At 37.7% G+C, this 15,251-nt stretch overlaps 1 protein-coding gene across 4 annotated transcripts in view; it reads right to left on the bottom strand.

Annotated features, from left to right (window-relative positions):
* The window catches only part of LOC149570351 (APO protein 4, mitochondrial-like), a 72,085-nt gene extending 61,617 nt beyond the window's left edge, over positions 1-10,468 (bottom strand). For 2 of the 4 annotated variants that reach the window (XR_016362923.1, XR_016362924.1), the window contains exons 1-3: positions 10,175-10,467; positions 9,970-10,049; positions 9,578-9,655 (exon numbers count right to left, since the gene is read on the bottom strand). Coding sequence is in view for 2 of the 4 variants with exons in the window: in XM_089822992.1 (XP_089679118.1) it covers positions 9,578-9,655; positions 9,970-10,029 (138 nt within the window). In the remaining 2 variants the exon portion in view is untranslated. Of the gene's footprint in view, positions 1-9,577; positions 9,656-9,969; positions 10,050-10,174 lie in introns of all 4 variants that reach the window. The other 2 variants (XM_089822992.1, XM_089822993.1) reach the window with 1 other exon arrangement.
* Positions 10,469-15,251: the final 4,783 nt, after the last annotated feature.

The raw sequence follows: 15,251 nt of genomic DNA, 5'->3' as shown, positions 1-15,251 counted from the left end.
AACTACAAATAGAATAGGCAGAAGAGGAAGAGATAGTCTACAGTTCAAATTATGAGTGACCACATACCTTGGTCCTTGAGACCCTCAGTGATGTGTTAGCTATGGGTTGTGTGATTGGTCATAATGCAATGACCAGAACGAAGGAGTTGAAGCTTATTTTTGCCTTCATATGGAAGAGATGCCCTATACACTTTCAATCTTTCTTTGAGGCAAGAGGATGGTCGGCAATTAAGACATCGGAAATGATGGCAGACTAGACCAAGGAACCGAAGTTGGGACCCGGCTTGGCCGTGAGGTACTAGAGGCATATAAAGGCACCTACCATGCTCAACGACGTGTCGAGGTCAATAGAGAGACAGCTGAGAGGTCTAGACAGACAGCAAAGAAGTCTAGAGAGAAGTTAGTCATCTAGTTAGCTACAACAGGTAGAGTGGGCAGCAGAGCGAGCAGCGCTCCTATAAGACAACAGCATGGTTGAGAAATAGTTAGAGGAGGCCTAAGCTGAGTTGACTGCGAGTCAAGCAACATATGCAAAGAAGGAAGCTAAGGCAATGGAGGTTGCAATTATGTTGAATGAATTTGTGGAGCTAAATTCACAAGCACAAGCAAATTTGTAGATTCATCGTGATCAAGTCTACTAGCTGCAAAAGATATTGGACTCTACAGAGATGTCTTCTAAGCCCCCTTCTTCTTGTTAGAGTTATGTAGTCTTATCATCCCTATTTTGTTGTGTTTAGTCCCAGACATTTTGCATATTGTCGTCCAGAGATGACTTTCTTTTTGGGTGGGATGATGTTGTTGGCAAAAGTGTGTTATGCCATTGGGATTAGTTAAACATGTGTTAAGGGTGTTAATTAGTAACCGAAGGGCATTCTATTATGACGCAACGGTTGAGCCGCACCCCTTTGGGATCTTTATGTACACTTTCTGTTGGGAGATAGCACTCATTCAGAATTGATCATCACTATTTATCTTATGTATTGACGTATGATGTACTTGAACCATTAATGAAATATATATATGGTTCTTGAAGCATTACATGTCTTATATCTTGTTACTATAGTATGCATTAATCTAGTTTACCATAGGTGGTAAACACTCACACCCAAAACAAACATTACTTTCCAACAGGTCAAAATTGCTCAAACTCACTCTCAGACTATTTTGCTATGATGTATTTACTTCTAGTTTTAAAGAAACTATTTACTATTTTGCTTCCCGCCATCAGCATTGTACATGAGAATGCAATTTTTTACCCACTTTGCATTTATATATATATCTAAACTCTACTTGCTTCTTTTGTGTTCTGTCATGTCCCCTTTTCAGTGACATGTTATTTTTCAATGAATTTGCCTATTATGGACTCTCGTAGGCAGATGGTTTTGGTGAGAGAGTCATTCTGATGATTATTTGGGGATTGGATAGTCTTATTTGCTCTTGGAGAGATGGGGTTTATCATATTTTTATTTTTGTGTTATGCGGGGCCAAAATATTATAATTTTGAATTGAATTGCACTTTTTATTTTATTAAGTTACTTTAATATAAAAGTGCATTATAAAGGGATTTCATAAAAAATATTTTATGGATACTTCTAGAAGTTCTTAGAGTCTTCTTAGAAAAGTGCATAAATAGAGTGCTTGGCCTCTCATTTGGACATCCCGAGTTTTGAGTTTACACTACTTTTCTCTTTGAGCATTTGTGGCGCCATCTTGGTCTGCAGATTGTCATTTGATCATTAGGAATGGAGTCTCCTAAGGATTTGCATAACTGAGGAGGTGAAATATCCTTTGAAGGGTTGCACTTTGGAAATGGTATTCAGCTATTCCAAGTTGAGCTTATTTGGGCATTTTCAGCAGGGTTCGATTTTCAGCCTAGACATACATTTTTGCTCATATCTCACTATTGGCTGGGAGTTTGATTTTTATTTTATGGGAGAATTTCCTTTGGAGCCTGGCAATTATTTCAATATCATTTTCAGCACCTTTCAGCCCAGCATTTATTTTTGTTAGGAGTCGTACCAGTCCGTACATGTACAGTTGTACCTACAAGTCGTACGATCAGCAAATTGGAGGGCAGTTTGGAGTTGCATTTTCATCATTTCATCTTCAGCATTCAGTTTCCAACATTTGCTCAATCCAAGTTTTTTCATTTCAGTTTGTACTGTAAAAAATTCTCAGTTGTATTCAGCCAGTAAGGGTTTGTTTGTAATGTGCCATGTTGCAATGCCTTAGGTTGAAAATCGCATAACATATGTAAAAGCATTTGGTTATCATTGAATGAATATATTGGCACTATTTTACATCAGTTATTTGAGTAGATTTGTTGCACAACAACTTCCTTTATTCAGCATTTTACTTTCAGCAATGTATTTAGTTTGCATGCCAAGTGTTTGATGAAATTCCACAGTTCAATATTAGTGGTTATTAGTGGCCTATTGGTAAGAGTCATTACAATGGTATCAAAGTTTGCTTGCAAAGTGTTTGACGAAATGTCAAACAACTAAAGTATAAAAAATTTTGGTGTTTGAAGAAGTTATAACCAATTGGGGTTATTACAATGGTATCAGAACTAGATCCTGTCATCCTGAGGGTTTAGCAATCACGTGCAGCCACCTGGGGTTGGCTCTCACAGATTTTACACTCGCAAGCAAACTTTGTTTGATAGGGAACAAGATTTTGACAGGCAGCCAGACACCATGGGTGACAGACAAGAACGTAGCCCACCAAGAGACAATAGGAATGAGGATCAGGAAACGAGAGAATTTTTCAGAGCAATGGTTACAGCACAAGAGCGGATGGCTCAAGCTTTGCAAGCACTCACCACCATGGTGGAGCGCATAAACCCACAAGACAGACGTAATTAGGAACAAGATAGGGGGACACCAGAGCAGGATAACAGGAGTGTAGTAGGTTCACAGGGTGCTCCTAGGCATAGGTCATGGACTACAAACAGGCCTACACGTCCTACATTCCTTAGAGAGGCAACCCAGGAGGCAGTAGAGGATTATATGCCAGAGGACTTTCAAGATGATCTTCGAGTTGCAGATGCAGAATGGCACGCACTTCCTCCACATGTTCGCGAGTTGCTGAATTTTGTTCGCTCCCTGAGTCAGAGAAGAGAGCACATGAGGAATTGCATGCAGAACTGAAGGCCTAGAGGAGGTCAGGATAGTGAGTTGCAACGAGCTACTAGCAAACTCACCTTACCATCTTTCGATGGCAGTGGACAAATGACAGCATAAGCCTGGATCCATAAGTTAGATACATTCCTAGCATTGAGGCTTATGTCAGAGACCGATGCTATCAAGTATGCCACTTTGCATTTAGAGGGTGCAGCACATGATTGGTGGTCGCATGGTATGGTTACATTGCAGCATAATTAGGTGACATCCTATTAGGATTTTGTTGATAGATTGGTAGAGCGCTTTGATAAGAAAGACCCGGAGGTCTTCTTCCATGACCTTGCAGAGCTGAGACAGACAGACAGTTTGGAGGTCTACATCAGTGAGTTTCAAAGATTATCAGTGATGATGCAGGACGTGTCCGAGAGGAGGTTGGTTATACTATTCACAGAGGGGTTGTCTGAACCTCTAAAAGGGTGGATCAAGGCATTCGGTCCCCCTTCATTGCAGGAGGCTATGAGGAAGGCACGGAGCATGGAGCTCACAACACCCTCCAGCAGGTTCACCTCGAGGAGCACTTCTTCATTCAAGGACAATAAGAAGTTTGGTAAAAACAAGGGCAAAAAAGGTGACATCAAGGGTAAATCTACTGCACCTTTGGATATGGAGACATTGAATGACCTGCGCAGGAAGAAACTATGTTTTTACTGCAAAGGTCCCTATGACAGAGATCATGATTGTCCTATGAGGCCTAAAGGGAAGGCCAACAGGGTTATGTGGGCTTACTACAAGGATTCGGATTCTAATAATTCTAGACATGAGGTTGATCATAGTGATGCAGAGCTCGAGGCAGAAGCAGAAGCTCCAGAGACCAAGGAGGAGCCCGAGTTGCACTTCCAAGAGGCACGCTTGTCTAGCATTCAACAGGAACAATCTTTTAGACTGCGTGGTGTTCTAGCAGGGCAGAGAGTTATTACTTTGGTTGATACTGATGCTATGCACAATTTCATTGATGCACATTTTGTTGAACGTCGTGATATTATGACTGAGGAGTTTGAGGGACTACGAGTACAGGTTGCTAATGGTTATACTCTTAAGTGTAACAGGATGGTTAGAAATTTGCCCTTACGCCTGAACAACTATGAGTTCAAGGTGGACTACCATGTTGTCAACATGAGTGATCTGGATATTGTTCTTGGGATGGAATGGTTGCGCTCATTGGAAGAGGTCACCTTCAGATTGAAGGACATGGAGATTAAGTTTGAAGTGGACGAGAAGCAACACATTTTGAGAGCCATCAGGAATGGAGACATCAAGACTATTTCCTTCAGACGGCTGGAGAGGTTAGTTAGACATGATGACATTGAGTGGGCAGCCGTATGTACTCTCATGCCTACACAAGAGGGACAGCATAAGACAGAGTATCATCCAGACATACAGCAATTGAGACTGAAGTATGACAAAGTCTTCAGTGACATCCCACCTGGCAGACCACCAAACAAAGGTATTGAGCACATCATTAAGTTGGAGGAGGGTGCTAAACCCGTGATGATTACACCATACAGGCATCCTAAGAGGCTCAAGGATGAGATCGAGAAAACTATCAAGGAGCTCCTTGCGATGGGTCACATCAGGCCTAGCAAGTCTCCTTATGCTTCTTCGGTTGTGATGGTGAAGAAAAAGGATGGTACATTGAGGATGTGCATTGATTACAGGGTGCTGAACAAAAGGACTATCAAGAACAGGTACCCCATTCCACGAATTGATGAGTTGATTGATGAGCTTTACAGTGCATGTTACTTCATGAAGATTGATTTGAGATCCGGCTGCCATCATATCAGAGTTAGAGAGCAGCATATTGAGAAGACTGGTTTCAGATGTCATTGTGGGCACTTTGAGTTTTTGGTCATGCCATTTGGGCTGACCAATGCGCCAGCTACTTTTTAGTCCACCATGAACAGGGTCTTCCGTCACCAGTTGAGGAAGTATGTGTTAGTCTTCTTTGATGATATTCTGATATATACTCAGACTTGGTAGGAGCACATGGAGCACTTGGAGACAGTTTTGGGAATCCTACAGTCGGAGTCCTTGTACGCCAAGGAGTCCAAATGTGATTTGGGCATGACAAAGCTATTGTATTTGGGTCACATCCTTAGTGCAGAGGGAGGAAGGGTGGAACCTGATAAGATCCGTGCCATTGTGGAATGGCCTACTCCAAAGAACCTGACACAATTGAGAGGGTTTATTGGGTTGTGTGGTTTCTACTGCAGATTTGTTAGTGGTTATTCATGGCATGCAACTCCTATGACAGATTTGTTGAAGAAGGGAGCCTTTGTTTGGACACCTGAGGCACAAGCTTGCTTTGAGAGATTCAAGGAGATCATGACTACATGTCCTATGTTAACATTGCCCGACTTCTCGAAGCCATTTGAGCTTCAGTGTGATGCATCTAGAGAGGGTATTGGTGCTGTTCTGATGCAGGACAAGCACCCCATTGCATTCGAGTGCAGGAAGCTCTGTGGGCCAAAGAGATCATTCAATATATATGACAAGGAGATGTTGGCTATTATGCATGCATTGGCTAAATTCAAGCAATATCTGATGGGTGGTAAGTTTTGCATTAAAACTGATCACAATAGTTTGAGACATTTCCTTGGACAGAGAGATCTCAATGACAGGTAGCAAAAGTGGGTTAGTAAACTGCAGGCTTATGATTTTGACATCTCCTATGTGAAAGGGACTTAGAATGTGGTAGCAGATGCATTGTCACGTAGAACACATCTCAGTGCTATGATTCAGATATCAGAGGATTAGAGACACTTGATCATTGCTGAGTATGCTAGAGATTCATGGGCATCCGGGATTGTTGATGGGACAATTGTTAATACCAAGTATACACTTGTGGGTGATTCGATTATCTACAAGAATAGGATATTCTTAGTCCCAGGATCGAAGGTGAAGCGTATTGTTATGAGAGCACTTCATGATTCACCTACAACTGGACATCCTAGATACTTCAAAACATATAGGCAAGTACGAGAGCAATTCACATGGAAGGGGCTCAAAGTAGATGTGTTGCAGTATGTCAGAGAGTGCCTTGTTTGTCAACAGAACAAATAAGAGCACACATTCCCAGCAGGGCTCCTACAGCCACTTCCCATTCCTGACAAGAAGTGGGAGTGTATATCCATGGATTTCATTACGGGGTTGCCTAAGGCCCAAGGGTGAGATTGCATCTATGTGGTAGTAGATAGGTTGACGAAGTATGCACACTTCTTTCCCATCACTACTACTTACACGGCAACGCAAGTGGCTGAAGTCTTTTTCAAGGAGATCTTCAAACTACATGGGATACCCCGGAGCATAGTGAGTGATAGGGACAACAGGTTCTTGAGTCATTTTTGGCAAGAGGTGTTCCATTTATGTGGCACTAAGCTCACACCTAGCACCAGTTACCACCCACAGACTGATGGGCAGACAGAGATAGTAAATAAGTGGGTGGAGAGGTATTTGAGGAACTACATGGCTAGTCAGCTAAAAGCATGGGTTAGATGGATTTATTTATATGAGTATTGCTATAATACTACCTATCACATGTCTATTCAGATGACTCCTTTCAAAGCACTATATGGCTATAATACACCGAGCTTTGTTGATTTACTTATGAGTGATGTTAGAGTTCCTCGTGCTGGGGATTTGCTTCAGGAGAGCAAGGACATTGTTGATACTCTCAGAGATAATATTGCCAAAGCACAAAATCAGCATAAGCAGTATGCAGAACAGAAGAGGACAGAGAGGAGTTTTGAGGTTGGTGACATGGTTTACCTCATGCTGCAGCCTTACCGACAGTCTACTCTCTAGAAGAGGGGGTTAGAGAAGCTTAAGCCTAGATATTATGGCCCTTTCAGGATTATTAGGCGGATTGGTGAGATGGCTTATGAGCTTGAGCTTCCAACAGACAGCAGGGTGCACAATGTTTTCCATGTGTCACGGCTCAAGAAGGCATTGGGTCAGCATGTTGTGCCTTCAGCAGTTCTTCCTCCATTGGATAATGAAGGGAAATTGGTTCTTGTTCCTAAGTACATCATTGACAACAGAGAGAGACAGCTCCGTAGGAGGACTATCAGAGAGTAGTTGGTGAAGTGGAGAGATTTACCTGAGGAGGATGCCACATGGAAGGGAGAAGATATTTTGCAACATCCAACTTTGAGATTGCTTGAGGGCAAGCAATTTCAGGAGGGGCGGACTGTCATGTCCCCTTTTTAGTGACATGTTATTTTTCAGTGAATTTGCCTATTATGGACTCTCGTAGGCAGATGTTTTTGGTGAGAGAGTCATTCTGATGATTATTTGGGGATTGGATGGTCTTATTTGCTCTTAGAGAGATGGGGTTTATTATATTTTTATTTTTATGTGTTATGCAGGGCGAAAATATTATAATTTTGAATTGAGTTGCACTTTTTATTTTATTAAGTTACTTCAATATAAAAGTGCATTATAAAGAGATTTCATAAAAAATATTTTATGGATACTTCTAGAAGTTCTTAGAGTCTTCTTAGAAAAGTGCATGAATAGAATGTTTGGCCTCTTATTCGGACATCCCGAGTTTTGAATTTACACCACTTTTCTCTTTGAGCATTTGCGGCGCCATCTTGGCCTGCAGATTGTCATTTGATCATTAGAAACGGAGTCTCCTAAAGATTTGCATAACTGAGGAGGTGAAATATCCATTGAAGGGTTGCACTTTGGAAGTGGTATTCAGCTACTTCAAGTTGAGCTTATTTGGGCATTTTCAGCACGGTTCGATTTTCAGCCTGGACATACATTTTTACTCATATCTCACTATTGGCTGGGAGTTTGATTTTTATTTTCTGGGAGAATTTTCCTTGGAGCCTGGCAATTATTTCTATATCATTTTCAGCACCTTTCAGCCCAGCATTTATTTTTGCCAGGAGTCGTACCAATCCATACATGTACGGCTGTACCTGCAAGCCATACAGTCAGCAAATTGGAGGGCAGTTTGGAGTTGCATTTTCATCATTTTGTCTTCAGCATTCAGTCTCCAACATTTTCTCAATCCAAGTTTTTTCATTTCAGTTTGTATTGTAAGAAATTCTCAGTTGTATTCAGCCAATAAGGGTTTGTTTGTAATGTGTCATGTTGCAATGCCTTGAGTTGAAAATCGCATAACATATATAAAGCATTTGGTTATCATTGAATGAATATATTGGCACTATTTTACATCAGTTATTTGAATAGATTTGTTGCACAACAATTTCCTTTATTCAGCATTTTATTTTCAGCAGTGTATTTAGTTTGCACGCCAAGTGTTTGACGAAATTCCACAGTTCAATATTAGTGATTATTAGTGGCCTATTGATAAGGGTCATTACAGTGGTATCAGAGCTTGCTTGCAAAGTGTTTGACGAAATGTCAAACAACTAAAGTATAAAGAATCTTGGTGTTTGAAGAAGTTATAACCAGTTGGGGTTATTACATGTTCTCATTAATCAACTCATTGGATGCATCTTCTTGTTGAATTGCAAAAAAATGTATTTTTAATTAAATTTTAAGTTGTTTTTTAGGTCAAATTTTCCAAAGTTTGTTTTTGGGGCTTGGTGAGTTTTTGCTGACTGAGAGTTTTCTTAATAGCTACTTCAATTTTAAAATTTCCATCTTTCACTCCATAGGTGTCCAATGATAAGATGAAAGGAACTGGGGTACATACTTACACATTCACTATGCTGACATGCAACTGAATGCTTTGTGCTAGCTAACACTGATTATCTCAACCCACATTGTGTGGTCATAAGCAAGGACCATCCATGCATTACTAGCTCGGCCAAGAGTTGTCTGCCTAAAAAAATTATATATTTTTTTGTAGAGATGTTTTCTGAGCAGGGTTTCCTTGAGAATTGATGCTACCCATTTTGATTCCTAGAGTCTTCCATAGAGAAAAGCTTATATAGATCTAGGCTTTCATAGGATAGATGAATCTACAAATAGCTTTAAATGCTGATGAAAATATATTACTACAGACTTATACAATATTGTTTCAAGAATACTCTCGCATATGATGTGTACAGGTGTTCGAAAGGCACTTGATAGTCTTTTCAAAGTGTTTGTACTTAATTAAATTTATACATTTGAAATATATAAATTGTAGGCCATACATATCTTTTGTTGGAACTGCAGAAAGTAGTTTATAGATGAAGTTTTGAATATATCGAGGGGAATTTATAGTGACTATTAACACAGTTTACTTGATCCCAGGACAAGCTTTTTCAGGGTCAGAATCGACCATTTCACTGATACTGTTATTCATTAGTGTTTTACAGTATTGTTTTCAGAATTCTTTTGCACTATTTTAAAAGTTAACACCCAAAAAATGCACTTCAGTTACTGCAGAACTGGTATAGATATTATAATCTAACTTTCATCATTGCTTGATTTACCTCTTTAGCTGCAGTAGATAGACTTTTTAGCTGTGTTGATACTAGAGGCATCACCCCCTCTGACCCGAGACCATGGTTCTGCATAAAAACATAAGAAACTAAGGATCTGTCAAACGGAAGAAGCATAAACTTCTGGCAACAGCAATAGCTTTGAACCATTGCAAGAAAAATTCACTTTGCATGCCTAGAAAGCCCTAGAATGTCATCCTGCGTGTCTATATTAATAAATCAAGAACAAAAAGATCAAGAGCAACAAAACTAAGGTGATCAGCTATGAGATACAGCATGCTGATCATACCCGTCCTCCAGAAAAAATGAGAAGACAATCAACTTGAATGCTGCTGTTATATTTTAGATAGCGTCAATGGTCAGTTAAGGAGGTTGAAACATACCAATGAAGAAATGAGATTTATCAAGCTGAATGCAGATTTTTTCTGCAAAGCTCCCAACATCTTTTCTCCCTGGAATTTAGCTGCATCCAACAATAGCTTTGTTTATTAACACAACATAGAATATGGCAATAATTGGGCAACATGTTCTAGTAGTCCACAAGAATTTAATTTTGTTCATAGACAAGTACAAATATGAATACAATACCCCAGTGAGAATCTGATTTTCTGGAAATATCTTTAAAATATTTTTCAAACTTCAAATAGGATACATCAGAGACATTTAGTATTTCACTATCATAAATAAAAGCCGTGTATATCTTTAATTCCTGAACTCCATTGGACCTGTGTAACACCTTGGAACATGACACAACTGTGCGTGAACATTTTAAATCAAAATTTATATTGCAAGTAGGATAAAAATTTCAGTATATGAAACTGTCAAATTCTCAAGTAACAAAATGCTCTATTTTAATTAAACGCTGAATCCGATGCCAACATGGCACCTGAAATAAATTACGAAGGCATTGAAAAGGGAATGACTTTGTGTAGGAAGTACCAAAACAATAATGTAATTAAAGATAGTGTCAGTTTGGCAACAGGATATAAGGGCCGTTTGGTAGCTAGAATTAGAATGGAATTGGCATTCGGAATTCTAAAAAAATTATAATCTATTGTTTGGGTCGGCACAATCAGAATTGAAATTTAAAAAAAGTGAAATCCGGTATCCCCATTTGACCCTCAAAACAAGGATTCTAAATTCCTTCAAATACTTGTTATTTGGAATTCTCGTTTTAATTCTCATTTTTTGAAAATGAGGATTTCAACTAAAGTAAAATTTGATTGGGTTTGACTTCTGGATGCCCATTTGGGAGCACTTTTTTTTGCACTAATTTTTGAAATTTAATTTTTTTAAATGGGGAGAAAATTTTCCGCTATTACTTACTCATATATTTGCCACTGTTGAGTAATTTATCAGGCTATTTTTGCCTGATCCGCCTCAGTAGTTACTGCAAAAAAATTTGGTGAAATAACTTTTTCACATACATTGTTTCTCAGTTAAATGAATTGTATGCAGGAAAAAAATAATCTACACTATTGATTTTTTTCTGGTGTAAAAGTGTTTCCAGGTAAGATTTCGTAAAAATTTAATATAAAAATTTAGACTTTGCACCTGTGAGTTTGAATGTTGTGATGATCAAATTTTTTATTGGATCTTTACAAATATATATATTTTTAATGGGATGTTTCTAACTCTTATTTCATCAATTCTTGTGATTCGGATTCATTCAACGAGACTTGAACAATATACATATTTCATATCAGTAATTATGTGAATTATAATCAATGGTATTTTTTTTATAGAGCAAGAGTCATTAAAGTTTTAGTATCCATTAGTACAATCTCATCTTCATCCGTTATGATAATGTTTACTTTCAATATGACTTAATCTTTTTATACTTGTTAAAAATGTTTGGACTTCAACAAACCAAATAAGTATTAGTTTTTTTTGCATGATGATAATGCTACAGCTGGATGATAATATTTTGTATGTTATTTTGGCTAGTATTCCAATTCCAATGTGTGCAACCAAACGGAGAAAATCTGTATTTTCACAATAAATTCTTGGTCAACCAAACAGTCCCAAATTGGATTCTCTAATCATAATCTGGATTCCAAGTTCCAAAATCCCAAAGCCAGCATTCTAAATGCCAATGCTTAATTTATATTCCAGCAACCAAACGGGCCCTAAGTGGAATAGATACGAAATTGGAATAGGAATAAAATTCGAATACATATTTCAATTTTGGTCCAAAAATGAGGATTTGCTATTCCACCTAAATAGGTGGAATAGGAATATGTATTCCTATTCCAATTTTTTTAATTTTAGAAAACATAATTTTTTGAGTCCGTGAATTCTGCATCAAATTCTGAGTGAGCCAAACAAGAATAGGAATACATAACCCCATTTTCAATTCGAGAATAAATATTCTTATTCTCATTTTTATATTCCCACAGCCAAACGGACCCTAAGTGATGAGCTTGGTATGATAACTCCTAAATATATCCAAATTTATATTATGTTACTCTAATAATAAATATACATATTGATTACTTAATCAATAATAATAATAAATCATTTATTCAACCAAGTACAATCTTAATCAATATTACTAAGTAACTATCCATAATATAATGTCAATGTATTAACTAAAATAAATATTAAATTCTATTATTAAACTATATCATTCTAGGTCATTATAATATTGATTTAATATTTCATTTAATAAATCTAACTATCAACAATGTGTTTTGAGAACATAATACCAAGACTATTGCATGACTATCCTAAGCTGAAGTGTCAACTATATATTTATATGTCATAATATCATTGCCAGCTTAGCCGTCAATAGTCATTGGACATGGGAAAAATTGGGAATATTTGTAAAAGATAGGTGATGTCACACGTTGATTTTCCATGCAAGAGATACCCAAGGGGACAGTACAATCTATCTACAATGCCCAAAATGACATGTGGATGTATTTTTACTCTGATGAGGAGTATGGAAGGCACGACCCACCACATCATACAAAATATATAACATGGTATAAGGAGGGAAAAGGGCAGCGTGCATAGAAATAAGCTAAAATATCAAGTAATGTATAACATTCAAATCATGAGAAAAAGAAGAAAAAAAACTCAGCGTGCATAGAAATAAGCAAAAATATCAAGTAATGTATAACATTCAAATCATGAGAAAAACAAGAAAAAAAACTAAGAGGCTAGCATATGCAACGGAACCCACTATCCAAATGAGTAGGTGTCCATGGTACGATTATAAATTAGACAATGATTCTCGATAAGACAAATAACTTCATCCAAGAGAAAGGGAAGACAATAATGGTATGAAAAGTAATGTTTACTATTAAAGGGAGAATTCAATCTTTTTACCATAGCCAAATAAAAAGACCCAAAATTATAGGGGTTGAGAAAAAAAAAAAGTATGTGATATTAAAGGTAATGTTTTATTAAATAGAAAAGATAACTTCAGTAGCTAAAGTGATTAATTATATAGTTTTTTCTTCATTTTATATATATATATATATATGTCTAAGTTCTAATATTATGAATATTAGAAAACTATTTTAGTTTAGATAATAATATTAATAGAGATAATTGATATATTGCAAGATATCTATATATTTTTTATGGATTTGAGGAATTGATTAAAACTTCCAAAGTTTCAATATAGGGATTATTATCCTATATTGAATGTCTAGATAAGTAATAAATAAAATCTTATAGTGCCAGTACAGGATTTGAGATTCTCATATAAATGGTCATCATGCTAGTGCAAGAGATGAGTAACCATGTATCAATGGCTAGATGAGAAATGAATAGTATTGTGTCAATCTGTTGGATTGACGCCATGGAGACTAATGAGACTCAAGGCATTAGGTATGTGAGATGTTAAGATCTCCATTTGACCACCATGGTCTGGAATCAATAGATAATCTCCATGTGCCAAAATATTCTAATGATGTCAACATATGCATATGTGATTAGCCTTAGATAGAGAATGTCCCATCCAAGAAAAATCTTGAGGAGTGCGCTCCCGGGAAGATGACAAGGTAGCTATGAGCTAGGAAGCCCGATCTAGAGACATCTTTAAGATTGGGGTTTAAGATAAAGGGTAGACTAGTGTAGCTAGATTTATTATTATTTAAGTTCTAGCATATATTTGGAAAGTATTACTTGTCCCAAACTAACCCTAATAGTGGGGACATTCCACTTGAGTAGTTAGGTGGTGAGGGGATGTGTCGATTGGTGAAGCCTGATCTAGAGACGTCCTTACGATTGGAGTTTAAAATAGAGGGTAGACTAGTGTAGTTAGATTTATTATTGTTTAAGTTCTAACATTTATTTGGCATTACTTGTCCCAAACTAACCCTAATAGTGAGGACATTCCACTTGGGTAGTTAGGTGGCAAGAGGATGTGTCAGTTGGTCTTCTTAACCAACTAAGCAATATTTAAGAAAATTGGAACATGAATGATTTATTTGTTGTTTTTTGGTAATAAATAAAGAATATTATCTTCCCTCACCAATATTGGTAATAATTGTTGACTTGGTGGTCAGCACCTCCTTCAGGGTTCGCGACATGGCTTAACCACCTCTTGTGGATCTAGGTAGTCTGGTGTTTGTGATGTTTGTTGATAGCTCAAGTTTTTGGCGCAACAGCAAACATACCAGCAATAAATATCAGAGCCTTGGGTCATAGGTTCAAATCTCAAGAGGTCTCCTTCATTTTGTCAGTGCAGAACCCTCAGTGTTGAGGGGGAGATTGTTGACTTGGTGGTTAGCACCTCCTTTGAGGTTCGTGACATGGCTTAACCACCTCTTGTGGATCTGGGTAAGTCTAGTGCTTGTGATGTTCGTTGATAGCTTAAGCTTTTGGTGCAACGACAAACATACCAACAATAATTTCTTATGTTGATGTTGGAAATGTGAATTTATGCTTTAATATATTGTACTATAACCATTCAACATTTTGGTGTTGTTGCCTAGGTTTGAGCGTGGAGTTCTTATGATAAATTGGATGGAGTAATAGGCAGACCATTCCTACCACAAGTACAAGTTACAAACAATGACGGGGAAGAGGAAGAAATAACAAGGGAAGATCAAGTGACATAAGACCTAGTGGAAGCCTGGGAAGTTTATGTTGACCATTATGTGCAAAGGGAAGCCCGAGAGAGAGAGAGTGGTTCCACAGAGCATAGTACAAGATGAATTTTTTGTTCCACCAACAGTGTACAAATTCCTTGGACAAATACCTCGATTACTTGCAAGAAACTTGATGAGTGGAGAAAGAAAGAGTCAAAGTACAAAGGGACCAAAGAAGATAACAAGTACTCCTCGCAGAAAGAAGTACACGTGAACTCCAAGAGTGGGAAAATCCAAGGAAAACAAGGAAATAAAATAATTCATGCCATTAATTCCAAATAAGGACCCAAGGCAAGTACCAAAAGAAGAAACCCAAGGAGAAACAACCCTAGGGTGGATCCTACATACTAAGGAGTAGGAAGAAAGGTGTCACCATCTAAGAGGTGCTATTAATCAAACTCAAGTGCCAAACCAAATAGAAGACAATTTTATTGAAAATACTATAAGGGGAATAGCCAATCTAGAAATTTCAAAAGCACTAGAAAGCAAGGAGGGGTGGACAAACTTGGAAACCCTAGCACAAAGAGAGCATCATCCTACCCAAGAACAAAGATCTAGTC

Source organism: Cupressus sempervirens, chromosome 3 (assembly GCF_028749045.1).
Source record: "Cupressus sempervirens isolate cs-2001-9-10 chromosome 3, ASM2874904v1, whole genome shotgun sequence".
Lineage (NCBI taxonomy): Eukaryota > Viridiplantae > Streptophyta > Pinopsida > Cupressales > Cupressaceae > Cupressus > Cupressus sempervirens.
Note: the sequence above shows the minus strand (reverse complement) of the source record. Positions and strands in the feature narration are given on the sequence as shown.